General features: G+C 45.4%; 1 protein-coding gene and 1 long non-coding RNA gene across 2 annotated transcripts; one reads left to right on the top strand and one right to left on the bottom strand.

Moving 5' to 3' along the window:
* Positions 1–4,891: 4,891 nt before the first annotated feature.
* On the top strand, positions 4,892–7,636 carry LOC140422290 (uncharacterized). Its single transcript, XR_011947364.1, has 3 exons — positions 4,892–4,944; positions 5,281–5,506; positions 7,223–7,636. It is a non-coding gene; the product is annotated as an uncharacterized lncRNA (long non-coding RNA).
* A 1,698-nt stretch (positions 7,637–9,334) lies between these two features.
* On the bottom strand, positions 9,335–16,818 carry LOC140418013 (uncharacterized; the record flags this gene model as incomplete). The annotated part of the gene is made up of 1 exon (XM_072501444.1): positions 9,335–16,818. A coding segment is annotated over one exon (819 nt), but the record flags the coding sequence as incomplete, so codon positions are not given.
* Positions 16,819–18,443: the final 1,625 nt, after the last annotated feature.

Here is an 18,443-nt window from a genome sequence, read left to right as displayed (position 1 = left end):
CCCTCGTATGGCCCTGCAAAGTCAATGTGTAACACCATGGTTGAAGTCTCCCTGCTGCTAATGAAGGAAAACCTTTTGTGGCCCAAAATAGTTAAGGGCCTGTGGGCCGTTAGCAATGTGAAGTGACGACCACAGAGATATTGGTGAAATCTTCTCGCACCATAAATAATACTCAGTGCCTCCTTCTCCAACTGGACGTAATCTGATTCAGCACTTGTTAAGGTATGTGACAGAAGCTATTGGTCTTTCTTCCCCTGAAGGTGGTATGTGTGACACCACCATCCCAACACCGTACGGCGAGACATCATTGGTAAGTTGTGGTGGTAACTTTGGGTTGAAATGGACCAACGCTCCTGAATACTTCAGTGTTTCTTTAACTGACTGATGTGCTTTTTCACACTCTGCTGTCCATTGCTATGCCTGTTTTATGCACAACAAATTAGGTCATGGTTTAAGCAGGGTTTTGAATCAAATTTCTCATATTGGTTAATTAACCTGAGGAATGATCTTAACTGTGTTACATTCATTGATCATGGATCCTCCATGATAGCCTCCACATTCTTAGCTGCCTTCTCTTAGAATGGTGAGCAAATGTGGAGATTCAGCCTCAACATTCATTTGCAGGTAAGCCTGCGATAGGTAAATTTTACTGAGTTTCTGTCCTCCTGCTAGGCCGATGAACAAAACCTCAATCAACAGTAGCAGGTATTGATCCGCACATAAAAAAACGGATTGATGGTTGTTTTAAAATCTCTGTAAATGCGTATAGTCCTGTCCTGCTTCATTACAGGCACAATAGAGGCTGCACAGCCACGAGCGGTGATGAGTTGACTAGTAGTTAATTAATACACTAATCTTCAATTAATACATTTGGTTAATATAAGATCCGATGGTTCAAAAAAACAATTTGTGGAAAATAATAGTTTTTTTTCTTACTAATCTTGAATGGATTCAGCAATGAGCCTTATTCTTGACACAGAATTTGACAGAATATGATGTCATGCAGTTTATTAAAATTAGGAAATATTCTCTTCGTTTAAATAATATCTGGTGTCTCTGCTGTTTCTCAGAACATTTAGGTATTATTTTTAAAAATACATACATCTATGTTAGCTTCCTTGACCTTGTTCTTTATGACAGCGAATACGTTATTTAAGTGATTGATTACCGAAGCCTACATACAGTTTGCTAAATTACAACGGTGATTACACTTCATTGGCTGTGAAACATTTTAGGACGTCATGTGCAAAATTTTAAGTTGTCCAGGAATTAGATATATTACACTCAATTCCTTCATCAAGATGATTAATAAAATTTCACTCTTCAATTTCTGTGATACCCATATAATTGTCACCATTTTGAAAACTCTTGTGAAAATCCAAACACTGTGTCCTGAATGATTTGCTTAAAAACACAGCGAGTTGTTGTGATTTGGAATGTGCGCCTGAAAACAACGCAAGAAGCAGTTTCAACTGTTGTCTTTCAAAAGGGAACTGGACAGATTCTTGAACGGACAGGAAAATTGCAGGGTGATGGTTTTAATTGGATAGCTCAGCCAAAGCATGAGCCGGTTGGGCGGAATGGCCTCCTGTGCACTCTGAGCTTCGTGTGCATTTAAACCGAGTAGTAATGAGCTGGAACCCATTTCCTATGAGGCCGGGAGAAGCCTGGATGACAGGATGGTTATAAATGGAACTTGGATCAGTACTTTAGGGAAATATACCTGCAGAGATATAGGGATAGAACGTGGAAATAGAACTGACTGGTTTACTCTACGCAGAGCCAGCATGGCCTGGTTCCGAGTGGCTCCATTCTCTACCCTCATAAACCTACATACTAAAGAGAGAAATTTCATCACCTCCAGTCTCTCCAATTGAAAGCAGAAGCGCATCTGAATCCAACCATTGTCATCACTTGTGAACTCGTGGTGTGTCAGCAGGTGGCGTGAGTGAGTCAATCCCTTCCCACACTCCGTGCAGGTGAACAGGCTCTCCCCGGTGTGAACTCGCCGATGTCTCAGAATGCCGGACGACATTTTAAATCTCTTTGCGCAGTGAGAGCAGCTAAATGGTTTGTTCTCGGTGTGAATACGCTGGTGGACCCTCAGAACTGCAGCATTTTTGAAGCCCTTCCCACATTCCGAGCATTTAAAGGGTCTTTCATTAGTGTGAGTGACCTGGTGTACAAGCAGGCTGGATGACTGAGTGAATCACTGCTTACACATGGAGCAGGTGAATGGCCCCTCCCCAGTGTGAACTCGCTGGTGTCCGCAGGGCCGATACATCACTGAATCTCTTCCCACACTCAGAGCAGACGGATGGCCTCCCCAGTGTGTACCCGCTGATGTGTAACTAAGTTGGAAGAATTCCTAAATCTCTGCCCACAACTTGAGCAGGTGAATGGCCTCTCACCGGTGTGAACTCGCTTGTGTATCTGTAGATAAGTTGACCGATTGAATTCTTTTCCACACTCAATGCAGGTGAAGAGCCTCTCCCCAGTATGAACTCGTCAGTGTGTCTGTAAGTTGGATGAATGACTGATCCCTTCCCACATTGAGGACAGGTGAACGGCCTTTCCCCAGTGTGACTGCGGCAAAGAATTTCCAACTTAGATGGGGCTGTGAATCCCTTCCCACATAGAGAGCAGGTGAACGGCCTCTCTCCGGTGTGAATGCGACGATGCGTTTCCAGCACAGATGGAGATCTGAAACCCTTCCCAGCCACCACATTTGCACACTTTCTTCATGATGTGGATGCATTTGTGACTCTGCAGGTTGGACAATCAGTTCAAATGTCATCCACACACAGAACACGTGTACGGTCTTTCCCCGCTGTGAAGAATGTGATAAATTTCTTCTGCTTTTTAATTAGTTAAAGCTCTTTCCACAGTCAGTGAACTGGAACACTCACTCGAGTGTGTGTGTCTTGGTGCTTTTCCAGTCACACTGATGATTAAAATCTTTTGAAGCAGACAGAACAGAAAACATTTCTCCTTCCCGCCTTCAAAGGCTGATGATATGCCGGTCGCAAGGAAACGAGTGAATCTTATCAGATCGAGACATGACATTTGAGATTTCTGTCTGTAATTCTTCCTCTTCTAATATCCTGGAAAAACAATGTACAAAAGTTATCACTTTCAGTACAGGATCGAGATTCAGACAGATATATGTCTATATTACTGGACTAAAAACTATAGAATCTACTGCGCAGAAGGAGGCCATTTGGCCCATCGAGTCTGCACCGGTCCTTACATAGAGCACCCTACTCAAGCCCACGTCTCTACCCTGTCCCCGTAACTGTCACCCAGTAACCCCCACTTAATCTTTTTAGACACTAAGGGCAATTTAGCATGGCCAATCCACCTAACCGACACGGCAGCATGGTACCACAGTTGTCAGCACAATTGCTTCACCACTCCAGAGTCCCAGGTTCGATTCCTGGCTTGGGTCACTGTCTGTGCAGAGTTTGCATGTTCTCCCCGTGTCTGCGTGGGTTTCCTCCGGGTGCTCCGGTTTCCTCACGCAGTCCAAAGATGTGCAGGTTAGGTGGATTGGCCATGATAAATTGCCCTTAGTGTCCAAAAAGAGTTGATGCGATTACTGGGTTACGGGGATAGGGTGGAGGAGTGGGCTTAGGTAGGGTCCCCTTTCCAAGGGCTGATGCAGACTCGATGGGCTGAATGGCCTCCTTCTGGACTGTAAATTCTATGATTCTGCATCTTTGGACTGTGGGAGGAAACCGGAGCACCCAGAGGAAACCCACGCAGGAACGGGGAGACTGTATGGACTCCGCACAGACAGCAACCTAAGCTGGGAATCGAACCTGGTACCCTGGAGCTGTGAAGTAACTATGCTAACCACTATGCTACCAGACTGCCTCTAAAAAATGTGTTCTGCCTCTAAAAATGTGCAGTAAGAAGTCTGACAACACCAGGTTAAAGTCCAACAGGTTTGTTTCAATGTCACTAGCTTTCGGAGCGCTGCTCCTTCCTCAGGTGAATGAAGAGGTATGTTCCAGAAACATATATATATAGACAGATTCAAAGGTGCCAGACAATGCTTGGAATACGAGCATTAGCAGGTGATTAAATCTTTACAGATCCAGAGATGGGGTAACCCCAGGTTAAAGAGGTGTGAATTGTCTCAAGCCACGACAGTTGGTAGGATTTCGCAGGCCAGATGGTGGGGGATGAATGTAATGCGACATGAATCCCAGGTCCCAGACTTCTTACTGTGCTCATCCCAGTCCAACGCCAGCATCTCCACATCTAAAAATGTGGTTAACATACAGACTCGATTCCCTTTCGTCCCCTTCAATTGCTGCAAATCACCAATTGAAGGTCAGAATAAGAAAATGAATGGAAAGGAGAGAAAATAAAGTCTTTTACTCACAGATGTTGGAGACAGAAGGAGGTTTCAGTCTGTGTGAAGGTCAATCTTTGTTCAAACAAAACCGCGCTCTGATTGGCTGGAGGACCAGAGTCCTTCCGGTTCTCCAATATTTTCCATTGGTTGCCGGCAGCCTGAAAACAATGGGCAACGATGTCACGTGGCGCTGGAAGAACTTTTGACTTTGGAACGCGGACAATTTGGCCAATGGGATTAGCACTATCCTGCACATGCGCAGCTGCCCCTCATGCAGTCCCGGGCTGTCCGCCCGTGCGGCGGATAGAGCGGTTTACCCATCGTGCGGCATTGTGGGAGGCCCGTCCGCCATTGCTCACCCGGAGCCCAGTCTCCTGGGATTGGAATGAATAGCGTCACTCTGACACAACGTACATATGGGTGGTCACTGGATTTGATTGTGACGCCCCCCTTAGTAAAACAGTTTCTTAACTTCAGGTGTAAAGATTTAGATACCTAGATGACATATTGGGAAGGGCAATGGGTGAATGTGAAACTGAACCCGAGAGTCACCACCTTTAGGGGAGGAGAATTGGGGAAAAGTAAGATAACATAGTGGGATGAATTAGTGTCACAATCAATAGCGAGTGTGTGGGTGACAGAGATTTATTGGTTAAGAGGGAGAAGGTTTCTGCTCTTGTTGCTGCTGTTCAGGACCAAACCTTATTCATTTGAAAGGTTGGGGCTCGTTTTTGCTGATGTTAGAGACCACTGTAACTGGGCTGTAGTTTAATGCTCTGGATTTAAGTCCAATGAACCAGATTTGCGTTGAACTCCCTGTATCATGTTCTTGATGTGGGATAGTTGGAACTTTGATTTGCTGGGTTAACAGTGTATCTTTAAGAACTGCTGTTTGTGATCTCTCCTTATTCATTCAGGGACTCCCAGGTCGGACAATCCCGCTGCCAGCAGGGGCGGCGCATATACAACTGGTGCAGCGGGACAGAGAATCCCACCCATGGTTTTCCTTTTAAGGTTTCAGAGGCAAATGATCAAAATATTATCAAGAAAAAGGCAACTTATTCATCTCATCTACAAGTCCCTGAATCTCACTGGAATATAGGTGGACACCAGATTGTTACATTCCAGTTAACTACATCCAAGGTGAGTTATTCCAATTCCTTTCTGTCCAGGACAATCAAACATTCCCATCTGATCCCAGGTATTAACATATTCTGTTTGTTTATTCTTTATTATCGATGTCAGGCAGGGGTTGTTCACCTTGGAGCAAAGGAGGTTGTGGGGAGATTTGATAGAGGGGGACAAGGTTATGATAGAGTTAGGTAAGGTGGATAAAGAAAAGCTATTCCCATTAGCTGATGGGACAAGGATGAGGGGGACACAGATTTCAGGTTTTGGGTAAGTGTTTCAGGGGGATGTGAGGGAGAATATTTTTAAAAATTTTTTTTTAAAAATAATTTTTATTAAAGGTTTTCATAAAATATCCAGAACAAAATGAGAAAGAAAAAAGAACCCAACAGGGTTAAGTACAAAACACAATCTAAAAAAAGCAACCCCCCAAACCCCTCCCCCCCCCCGTACCTGAATAATAAATTAACATTAACACCCCGACTTAAGACAACAGGTGTATACAATCCCTCAGACCCTTCCAGTGTAAATAACATAAACAAAAATAAAGTAACCCCCCCCCCCCCCACCCCCCGAGCTGCTGCTGCCATTGACCAATGTCTAGCGTTCTGCCAGAAAGTCTAAGAACGGTCGCCACCGCCTAAAGAACCCTTGTACCGACCCTCAAGGCGAATTTCAACCTCTCCAATTTAATGAACCCTGCCATATCGCTGATCCAGGATTCCACGCTTGGGGGCCTCGTATCTTTCCACTGAAGGAGAATCCTTCGGCGGGCTACCAGGGACGCAAAGGCCAGAATTCCGGCCTCTTTCGCCTCCTGCACTCCCGGCTCCTCTGCCACCCCAAATATTGCGAGCCCCCAGCCCGGTTTGACCTGGGTCCTACCACCCTCGACACCGTCCTCGCTACGCCCTTCTAAAATTCCTCCAGCGCTGGGCATGCCCAGAACATATGGGTGTGATTTGCTGGGCTCCCTGAGCCCCTAACACACCTGTCCTCACCCCCAAAGAACCTGCTCATCCTTGTCCCGGTCATGTGTACCCTGTGCAGCACCTTAAACTGTATGAGGCTGAGCCTCGCGCATGAAGAGGAAGAGTTCACCCTCCCTAGGGCATCTGCCCACGTCCCCTCTTCGATCTCCTCTCCCAACTCCTCCTCCCACTTACCTTTCAACTCCACCACCGAGGCCTCCTCCTCCTCCTGCATCACCTGGTAAGTTTCCAAGATCTTCCCCACTCCCACCCACTCCCCCCGAGAGCACCCTGTGTGAGGGAGAATATTTTTACACAGCGAGTGGTAATGACCTGGAACTCTCTGCCCAAGGGGGTGGAGGAATTGGAGATAATGACCAATTTCAAAATGAAATTGATGGGCACTGGAAGGAAATAAACTTGCAGGGGAACGGGGACATCGAGGGGGAATGGGACTGACTGGATTGTTCTACAGTCAGCATGGACACCAGTTACTGAATAGACCTTGTTGAAGGTAACTTTGTGACATTGAACCTGAATCTGTGCAGCTGTTGATCAAAACAAACAACTTTTTCATCAAATATTTCTGACTCTTGACCAATGGGAAAAGTGTTACCAGCTTCCCCACAACAAATTGAAGCAATCAGCTTGAAGCCTCTTCTAACGATGAACTAAAACTTGTATCAAACAGGGTGTCCGGGAATAGCTGGTAATCTGACCCCTTCCTGACCTTAATACCAGTTTTTTTTAATTCTTAAAGCTACAGTACAGTATTCGACACTTAAAGAGACATGCCACTGAAGACATTTCATCACCGAGCTTACGTACAGTACAATTTATTAATTACATAAACGTGTTAATGAGGTGATGTCTAACTGATCCTGATGGCTGACTCCAGCTATTCTCCATGGAATCACCGCTCTTTTTAGTTACTACAATGTACTGACATCACCAAACCTAAACACGTAGAGCTTCCATACTCATCGATCCCCAAACAGGCTGAATGTGCCCCGGTGCCCAAAGTGGGGAGTCACAGGAACAGGGTACAGAGGAGCCAAAGAGAACCCAGTTGGGTCCAGAACATTGTGAACATCCTTTTACTCTGGTTGTCTTTGATCCTCAAGCCATTTTCTGCTTTTTTTAAACCATGTTCGGTTTCATTAATAAACTTGTATCAGGAAAAATATTTGATTTTTCTGGACTTTTCATGATTAGATTGATGCACTTTAAGGAAAGTGGGTGAGAGGGGTTGACAGGCTCTTCAACAGAAAGTGAGTCCCTCGAAGATAATTGGCAAAGTAGCCTGAGGGGGAGATGAGATTTTATTTTATTTTTTGACACAGCGAGTTGTTCTGATCTGCCTGAAAGCAGATTCAATTGTATCTTTCCAAAGAGTAAATACTTGAAAAGGAAGAATTTGCAGGGCTGTGGGGAAAGGGCAGAGCAGTTGGATGAATCAGAGAATCCTTTTAAAGAGATAGCAGGGGCACGATGGGCTGAATGGTCTCCTCCTGCAGCCTGTGAATCTGAGCCTGCTGCTTTTGTGCAGGTTAAAAGGGACAGATTTCATTGCAGCCTCTTTCCTGTATATGTATTTAAAGGGACAAGTTTCTCTTCAGCTCTGAGTGACTGATATAACAATTGGTTGGAGACCCATTTCCCAGTCAGTCCTCCAGCACCTTCCTGTCTCTCTATTAGTGCGATGCCCATGGCAGTTTCCCAATTGGTGCGCAGGCCCCGTTATTCTCAGCTAAATCGGGCAGGAGATACAGAAGTCTGAGAACACGCACGGACAGACTCTAAAACAGCTTCTTTCCCGCTGTTGCCAGATTCCTAAATGACCCTCTGACTGACCTCATTAACACTATACCCTGTATGCTTCATCCGATGCCAGTGCTTATGTAGTTACATTGTATACCTTGTGTTGCCCTATTATGTTTTTTGTTTCTTCCCGTTTCTTCCCATGTACTTAATGATCTGTTGAGCTGCTCGCAGAAAAATACGTTTCATTGTACCTCAGTACACGTGACAATAAACAAATCCAATCCAATCCAATTCAGCCCACAGCTCCGTCTCCTGCCTGTCATTGACATGGGCAATAGACACAGAGAAGTGCCCGAGGCTCAAATGGGAAGTTAAAACTTGTGTCTCCAAATCAACACTTCAACATTTGTCATGCTATTTATACTGGGGGGTTTATTATTAGATTTAGGCACTGGAGGCAAAGGGTGGGGGATTTAAAAGGTAACTTTCCCTTTCTAACTTTGTATTGTTTATCGTGTGAGCCGTGACTCAGTAAGCAGCTCTCTCACCTGTCAGAAGGTTGTGGGATCAAATCCCAGTCAGGGACCTGTGGACAAAAACCAGTTCCAACATTCCTCGTCCCAGCACCGAGGGAGTGCTGCACTGTCAGAACAGCCTTCTTTCAAATAAGATGTTAAACTGAGGCCCCGTCTGCCCCTCTCAGGTGGGTGTAAAGGTTCCTACAGCCACTATTTTGAAGAAGAGCAGGGGAGTTATCGCTGGTGTCCCGGTCAATATTTATCCTCAATCAAAATCACTAAAAACAGATCATCTGCTCATTATCACATTGCTGTGTGTGGGATCTTGCTGTGTGTAATTTGGCTGCTGTGTTTCCTACATTACAACAGTGACTACACTTCAAAAGTACTTCATTGGCTGTAAAGCACTTTGGGACATCCTGTGGTTGTGAAAGGTGCTATACAAATTAGTTTTAAATTGAAGGTTTATGTTACCTGATGTTATCTGGAACTCAATTGATTTCAGCCACTCCCAACTTACCATTTAATAAATTCACTTTGGTTCAGACCAGACTTTAACCAATTCAGACAAAGGCAGAATTCTCTGGATAGCAAATTTAAAAATAAGTTTATTAAATCAAAAAGGTTTACTGAATAACTTTAAGACATTGACTTTTACAACTTCAAGTGGGTGATCGGTCTGTAGAAGTGTAACCCTCTCTGGCTCCTTCTTTGACAGTAATTCTTGTGGAATTCAGCCTCGGGAGTCTGGCTCCTTCTTTGACAGTAATTTCCTTGGAACTCGGCCTCGTGAGTCTTCAGTACTTGGCCAGCAAGGAAGACCTTCAGAACCTCTACTTTTATCCCAAAAGTGACCAATACCTCACATCAGAGTTGGGTCTGTTGTAATATGATCATTGGTCAATTTGGACAATAGATTTATTTAATTGGATCCCCAATTGCTGACACCACCTCTCATTATCTTAGACAGGAATACAATAGAACTGTTTCAGACTATCCCTTTATCTGATTCTATACAATCCCGTATTCAGACAGATTCAAATGTTGAGGCTAATCAGAGCTTGAAGGTCTCTCTTGTCAGTACATTTATCCTCATTGCACTTTCTTTATACACAGCAATTAACCTTTGACATTTTTACAGCAAATGAGAATCAGGGCACGATCTAATGGCCACGATGCGCAAGGCACGATTCCAAGTGCGCCAGTTAGATCGCAGGAGAGTCTGAAATTGGGCACCAAGCGCCAATCGGTTCCCGATCTAACCGGCCTATTCCCATTGGCCGGACTAAGGATGATCTCCATCCCATTAACGGGAAGGACCCCCTATCTCAAGGCCTCCCTTGATTTAAGCGACTCCCCAGTTGGTCACATGGACGCCGATTAGTATTGGCCCTCACAGACAAGGACCAGGCGTCACGGTACCCGAGGGGTTCCCAGGCCATTGGAGGCCCCCCCCGAGTGGTCAGGGATAGGGCAGGGTGGTTCCCCGGTCCAGCCCCTGGAACGTGTGCACCTTGGCACTGCCAGACTGGCACTGCAAACCTGGGTATTTCACACTCTGCCCATTCATGAAGATCACTCATAAAGACTGAGTCTTGATTTTGTGCAACAACCATATCTTTCTTTCCATTTCAAATCCCCTGTGAAAATCCAAACACAGCATATCATGAAAGTATTAGATTTAAAACAGAACGAGTTGTTGGGATTCACTGCCTGACAAAGGTGCAGGAAGTAAATTCAACTATAACTTTAACAAGGGAACTGGACAGATTCTGTAGAAAAAGAAACTTGCCGGGCGATGGGATTAATTAGATAGTTCATTCAAAGAGCTAGCATGGGAACGGTGGACAGAATGGCCTCTTTCTGGGCTCTCTGAGATTCATTTGCATTTGAAGGAAGTGGGAAATACCTGGTAGCCACTTCCTGAGATGCGGGTAGAAGCAGAGATGTTGGACTGTTTCCAAAGGGAAATTGGAAGGGCCTTTGAGGGAAATAAACTGACAGGAATATGGGGATAGAACGGGGCATCTACAGAGATCGACAAGTTGTAATTCTTTGAATTCTCTACCCCAGAGGGCTGTGGGAGCTCAGTCATTGAGTGTGTTTAAAGCAGAGACTGACAGATTTCTAAATCCCAATAACACAAAGGGATATGGGGATAGTGTGGGGGAAAAGGCATTGCAGTGGATGATCAGCCATGATCGTATTGAATGGTGGAGCAGGCTCGACGGGCTGAATGGCAAACTCCTGCTCAGATGTTCCAATGATAAGCAGGAAAGTAAATTGTGATGAGGACATAAGGAGGTTAAAAAGGTATATTTTAAATGAGTGGAATAAGATCTGCCAAATGGAGAACGTGGGAAAATGTGTAATTGTGCATGTTGGCCTGAAGAATAAAAAAGCTTATGATCTAAATGGTGAGAGATTGCAGAGCTCTGAGATTCAGAGGGATCTGGGTGTCCAAGAGCATGAATCACAAAAGGTGAGTATACAGGTACAGCAAGTAATTAGGAAAACTAATAGAATGTTATTGTTTATTGTGAGGGGAATTGAATACAAAAGTAGGGAGGTTATGCTTCAGTTATACAGGACATTGGTGAGACCACATCTGGAGCACTGTGTACAGTATTGCTCTCATTTAAGGAATGATGTCAATGTGTTGGAAGCAGTTCAGAGAAGGTTTACTGGACTCATATCTGGAATTGGAGGCTGATCTTATGAGGAATGATTGGACACGCTCGGCTTGTGTCCGACGAAGTTTAGGTGACTTGATTGAAGTGTATAAGATCCTGAGGGGCCTTGACAGGGTGGATGTGGAAAGGATGTTTCCTCTCGTGGGAGGATCTAGAAATTGGAGTCATTTTAAAAGTAACAACTTGCCCATTTAAGGCAGAGGGTTTGGAGTCTTTGGAACTCTCTTTCTCAAAGAGCAAGTGGAAGCAGACTTTGAATATTTTGAAGGCAGGCTGGATAGATTCTTGAAAAGCAAGGGGGTGAAAGGTTATCGGGTGGGTAGGCGGGAATAAGACCATACTAAGACCAGACGGAATAGAAACAGGAGTAGGCCATTTGGCCTTTCCAGCCTGGTCCATCTTTCCATTGGATCACAGCTGATCTGACATTTCACACGTTCACTTTCCTGCCCTTTCCCTGTAATTCTCGGTTACCTCCATGATCAAGAATCTATCTCAGCCTTAAATATACACAAGGACTCTGTTCCCTCAACTCTCACTGTTCCAAAGACTCAGAAGAAGTTCCTCCTCATCTCAGTCTTAAATTGACATCTCTTTATTCTGAGACGATGCCCTCTGGTCCTGGATTCTCCCATGAGGGGAAACATCCTCTCAGCATTTACCTGGTGAAGCTCCTTCAGAATCCTGCATGTTTCAATGAGATCACCTCTCATTGTTCTAAATTTCAATGAGTAGAGTCCCAACCTGTTTACCTTTTGCTCCTCAGACACCTCCATACCTTGGATCATCCTCGTGAACCTTCTCTAAACCTCCTCCAATGAAATAATATATTTTGTGACATAAGGGGACCAAAACTGCTCTCAGTTCTCCAGACGTGGTCTCACCAGCACCTTGTACAGCTGCAGCAAGACTTCCCGACTCTTATACTCCAACCCCCTTGGAATCTGGGCCAACATTCCATTAGCCTTCCTGATTACCTGCTGCACCTGTCTGTGAGCTTTCTGTGTTTCGTGCACAAGTTCCCCCCAAGTCCCTTTGTGTTGCAGCTTTCTGCAGTTTTTCTCCATTTAAATAATACTGTTCTTTTGTTCTCCCTTCCAAAATGAACTTCACATTTTCCCACATTATGCTCCATGTGGCAACTTTTTGTCCACTTGCTTAACCTCTCAATCTCTTTGCAAACTGTTTGTACCCCCTCGCAACTTGCCTTTCCATCTATTTTTGTGTTGTCTGCAAATTTGGGCACAGTACGTTCACTTCCTTCCTCCAAGTCATTAATATAAATTGTACACAGTTGTGATCCCAGGACTGATCCCTGTGGAACCCCACTGGTTACAGGTCACCAACCTGAAAAAGAATCCCTTATCCCCACTCGCTGTTTCCTGCTCATTAGCCAATTCTCTATCCATGCCAACACCATGGGTTCTTATTTCATGACTTAACGTTTTGTGAGGTACCTTGTGAAAGGTGTTCTGGACGTTTAAATACAACACATCTACTGGTCCCCCTCTATCCACTCTGGTTGAAACTTCCTCGAAACACTCTGATAAATTAGTCAGACACGGTTTCCCTTTCACAAAGTCATGCTGACTCTGCTTGATTAGATAATGATTTTCTCAATGTGCTCCTATTACTTCCTAATAATTGATTCCAACATTTTTTTCAACAATAAATGTTAGTCTAATTGTCCTATAGTGTCTCATTTTTTTCCTCCCTCCCATTCTGAATCGGAGGGTTGTCACATTGGCAGTTTTCCAATCCTCTGGTACTTCTCCAGAATCCAAGGATTTTTGGAAAATTACAATCAATGCATCCACTATCTCTGTAGACATTTCTTTTAGGATCCTAGGATGCAGCCATCCAGGGGACTTATCTTATTCCCATCGGTTTGTCCAAAATGACTTCTCCAGTGATGGTGTTTAATTGTTCCCTCCGTATTCTTTAGTATTAATGGGATATTCGATTTATCTTACATCATAAAGACTGACGCAAAATATCTGTTTAACTCCTCTGCCATTTCTTTGTTCTCCATAACTGACACAGTGGCATGGAGGCACAGTGGTTAGCACTGTTGTTTCACAGCTCCAGGGACCCGGGTTCAATTCTCGGTTTGGGTCACTGTCTGTGAGGAGTCTGCACGTTCTCCCCGTGTCTGTGTGAGTTTCCTCCGGGTGCTTCGGTTTCCTCCCACAAGTCCCAAAAGACGTGCTTGTTAGGTGAATCAGACATTCTGAATTCTCCCTTTGTGTACCCGAACAGGTGCCAGAGTGTGGCGACTAGGGGCTTTTCACAGTAACTTCATTACAGTGTTAATGTAAGCCTACTTGTGAAAATAATAAAGATGATTATAATAAAGAATATAATTACGCTCTCCCAAGATTTCTTTTCTAAGGAGCCTCTTTGGAGTTAAGGTTTCAATCAGATCAGCCGGGAACTTATTGAATGGTGGAGCAGGCTCGAGGGGCTGAGTGGCCTACTCCTGCTCCTAATTCGTATGTTATCACATCCTTTATAATAGATTGTAGCATTTTCCCTCCTACTGATGTCAGGCTAATGGGTCTGTGGTTCCCTGTTTTCTCTCACCCTCCTTTAATATTGGGGTTACATTTACCACCTTCCAATCTGCAGGAACCATTCCAGAATCTATAGAATTTTGAAAGTTGATCATCAATGTATCCACTATCACTACGGCCACCTCTTTCAACACTCTGGGATGTAGAGCAGCAGCTTTTGGGGATTTATTAACTTTCAATCACCTTAATTTCTCCAGTGCTGCTTTTTCACTAATACTAATCTCTTGCAGTTCCTCGTGCTCACTAGTCTCTTGGTTCTCTCGTGTTTTTAGGACAATTTCTGTATCTTCCTCAGTGAATACAGACACACATTGTTTAGTTTCTCTGCCATTTCCTTATTCCCCATTATAAACTCTCCTGTCTCTGCCTGGAATGGACCCACATTGGTCTTTGCTAATCTTTTCCTTTTCACATTCCTATAGGAGCTTTTCCAGTTCTCCCCAGTTTGTTCTCATATTCTATTTTTTCTTTAGCAGTTTCTTGGTCCTTTGCTGAAGTTCCCAATCCTCAGGCTCACTACTATTTGGGCCACTTTATGAGTCTCCTCCATTGATCTAATGGAATCTTTAACTTTTCTTGTCAGCCACGATGTCTTCACTTTTGAGGTTTAATTTTTGCTTCTTAAAGGAATCTATATTTTATGTAAATAAAATGCGAGTGGTTGCCTGTCTATTGTCTATCGTCATACAAAGAACAAAGGACAGTACAGCACAGGAACAGGCCCTTCGGCCCACCAAGCCTGCTCGGATCATGATGTCTGACTAAACTAAAACCTTCTGTGCTTCCAGTGTCTGTATCCGTCTATTCCCATCCTATTCATGTATTCGTCAAGTTGCCTTTTAAACGTCACTATCGTACATGCTTCCACCACCTCCTCCCGCAGCGAGTTCAAGGCATTCAACACCCTCTGTGTAAAAAAAAACCTCCCTTGCACATCTCCTCTAAACTTTGCCCCTGGCACCTGAAACCTATGGCACCTGGTAATTGACTTTTCCAACCTGGCAAAAAGCTTCTGACGATCCACTCTGTCCATGCTACTCGTAATTTTGTAAACTTTTATCAGGTTGTCCCTCAACCTCCGTCGCTTGAGAGAAAACAATCCAAATTTACCCAACCTCTCCTCATAGCTAATACCCTCCAGGCCAGGAAACATCCTGGTAAACCTCCTCTGTACGCTCTCCAAAGCCTCCACATCCTTTTGGTAATGTGGTGACCAGAATTATAGGCAATATTCCACGTGTGGCCTAACTAAGGTTCTGTACAGCTGCAGCATGACTTGCCAATTTTTATACTCAATGCCCCGACCAATGAAGACAAGCATGCCGTCTGCCGCCTTAGCTCCTTATCCACCTGCGTTGCCACTTTCAGTGATACGCTGATTGTAATTTCCCAATCTACCACAGACAACTTGCCCCTCATACCATGACAGTTTCCTTCAGTGTGAAACACCCAGATAAATTAGACAGAAGAACCCTGTAACCACCATAGCCCATCTTCATGGCAACATGGCTGCTTTGGGAACTAAATATCTTTCAACATGCAAACACCTTTTCATTCTGTGCTCCTCATCAAACTTGGAACCAGGTAATCGCAACGAGGCTCAAAAATGGTCAGCCCACCGGAGGCAGAGGTGTTAGACCGGCCAGTCCAGCAGAAAGAAACCCTCCAATCATCACCATTCACCAGATGTCAGAATGAACAAAATGCAGTCCTGGATGTCAGTGAGAGCAGAAACAATCACAACGGAGCCAACATCTGTAATTTATTGTGAACTTGTTGGAGTCACAACAGGTGTGATGAATCACCAAACCCCTCCCCACATTGAGCGCAGATGAATGGTCTCTCCCCAGAATTAACTCGGTAGTGTCTCCGCAGTTGGCACCGATCATTGAATGTCTCCCCTGCTCAGAGCAGGTGAATGGCCTCTTCCAGGTGTGAACTCGCTCGTGTTCCCGCAGGGTGTATGGATAATCTGAATCCCTTCTCTCACTAAGAGCAGGTTAACGCCTTCTCCCCTGTGTGAACTCGCTGGTGTCTCCGCAGGGTGGATAACCAAGTGAATCTCTTCTCACACTGAGAGCAGATGAACGGTCTCTCCTCAGTGTGAACTCGCTCATGTGCCAGCAGGTTCGATGAAGTAGTGAATCCCTTCTCACATTGAGAGCAGGTGAACGGCCTCTCCCCAGTGTGAACTCGCTTATGTATCCACAGGTTGGATAACTGAGCGAATCTCTTCTCACACTGAGAGCAGATGAACGGTCTCTCCCCAGTGTGAACTCGCTGGTGTGCCAGCAGGCTGGATAAGTGAGTGAATCCCTTCTCACATTGAGAGCAGGTGAACGGCCTCTCCTCAGTGTGAACTTGCTGATGTCTCCGCAGGCTGGATAACTGAGTGAATCTCTTCCCACACTGAGAGCAGGTGAACGGCCTCTCCCCACTGTGAATTCGCTGATGTATCCGCAGGCTCAATGATGTAGTGAATCTCTTCTCACACTGAGAGCAGGTGAACGGCCTCTCCCCCGTGTGAATTCGCTGGTGTGACTTCAGGCTGGATAACCGAGTGAATCCCTTTTCACACTGAGAGCAGGTGAACGGCCTCTCCCCAGTGTGAGCTCGCTGGTGTGACTGCAGGGCGGATAACTGAATGAATCCCTTCTCACACTGAGAGCAGGTGAACGGCCTCTCCCCAGTGTGACTGCGCCGATGAGCTTCCAGTGCAGATGGAACCCTGAATCCCTTCCCACAGTCCCCACATTTCCATCGTTTCTCCAGGGTGGGGGTGTCCTCGTGTCTCTCCAGGTTTGTCGATCAGTTGAAGCTTCGTCCACACACAGAACACGTGTACGGTCTCTCCCCGCTGTGAATGGTGTGATGCTTTTTCAGGCTGTGTAACTGGTTAAAGCTCTTTCCACAGTCACTGATCTGGAACACTCTCACTCGGGTGTGTGTCTCTCGGGGCTTTTCCAGTCACACTGATGTTTTGAAGCGGACAGAAAAGACAAACATTTCTCCTTCTAGATTCAAAGTCCGGTGATGTTCAGTTCCAAGGAATTGAGAGACTCAGTCAGATTGAGATGTGATGTTTGAGATTTCTGTCTGTAATTCCTCCTCTTCTAATATCCTGTAAAAACAATTTACAAAAGTTACTTTTCTCCTCATTTTGGAGAAGGTATCCTGAGGGTAACGACAGTCTGGCCGTGGGGTTAATCCTCCGGGTCCTCAGTCTTATTGAGGAATGTCCCCTTGGATCTATTGTGGTGGTGATTCTTTTGTATTTTTGTTATTACGGGAGGGTTTATGTGTTGTTGACTTTATCCTACTCTGGTACAGACGGGGCTTTTATCTGTGAAAGGAGCTGTTTGGGGAGACTTTGGTGCCTCTGGTGTAAAGTGAGTTGGAGGAGGGGGTAATGGCGCACGCCCGATTGTGGTGTGAAAATCTGTTCCTGTTCTCTCTGTCGCCTAACTAATGGCGGCAGTTAATCTGCAAATTTTCTCAGGGAATGTACGGGGCATCCATCACCCTATCAGAAGGAAAAAAGATTGTCTCCTTTCTTAAGGAGAAAGTCGACATAGCTTTATTACAGGAAACCCATCTGGATTATGAGGAACACTTTAAATTGAGGCGGGATTGGTTGGGGCAGTTTTTTTCACCTCTTTTTCATCGAGTAGCAGGGTTGTGGCAATGCTTATTATACACTATCCAAGCAGTCAGGCTAACTCTGCCGATTACAATGTGCATGTCAATTTCCTTTGTGCCGGTCCCCCCATCTCCTGTCCCTCCCCTCCGCCCCCTTCACTCGTCGTTGCTGGGTCCTTTCCTGGGCCCTTCACTGTACAATGGGAGTTCTGTTATTTACAAGTGGACGGTGCCCTCCCTTTCCCCCCATTGATGGGCCTCCCCCCTTCCGCCCCACGCACTCCCTGTCCTGTTTTAAACCTTCCCTTGGGGGTTCCTCTTCTTGTGTTTTTGTTCTGTGCTCTCTGGTCTCTGTGTCAGTTGGTTTCTGGCCTCTCCCTCCTTTTCCCAGTAGCAACCCCCCCTCCCCACATCCCTTTCCTGCCTGCTCCCTGTGATCCCGTTGGCTCCCGTACGCCCACCTCCCTCCCCAGTGTTTCATTGGCCGCTGGCTTCAAACAGGTCCTGGAACAAGTTGGTGAATGGTCTCCACACTTTGTGGGAACCATCCTCTGACCCTCAGACGGTGAGCTTGATCTTCTCCAGGTGGAGAAATTCCGATAAGTCTGCCAGCCAGTCTGCAGCCTTTAAATAGGCTGTGCAGAATTCGACAAGTCTGGGGCATACCCAGAACATGTGGGCATGGTTTGCTGGGCCCCGCTGGCACCATTCACATTTGTCCTCCATCTCCGGGAAGAACCTGCTCATTCAGGTTCGTGTCAGGTGTGCTCTGTGCACAACATTCAGCTGCATGA

Source organism: Scyliorhinus torazame, chromosome 5, assembly GCF_047496885.1.
Source record: "Scyliorhinus torazame isolate Kashiwa2021f chromosome 5, sScyTor2.1, whole genome shotgun sequence".
Classification (NCBI taxonomy): Eukaryota; Metazoa; Chordata; class Chondrichthyes; order Carcharhiniformes; family Scyliorhinidae; genus Scyliorhinus; species Scyliorhinus torazame.
This window is presented reverse-complemented; position numbering and strand designations above follow the sequence as displayed.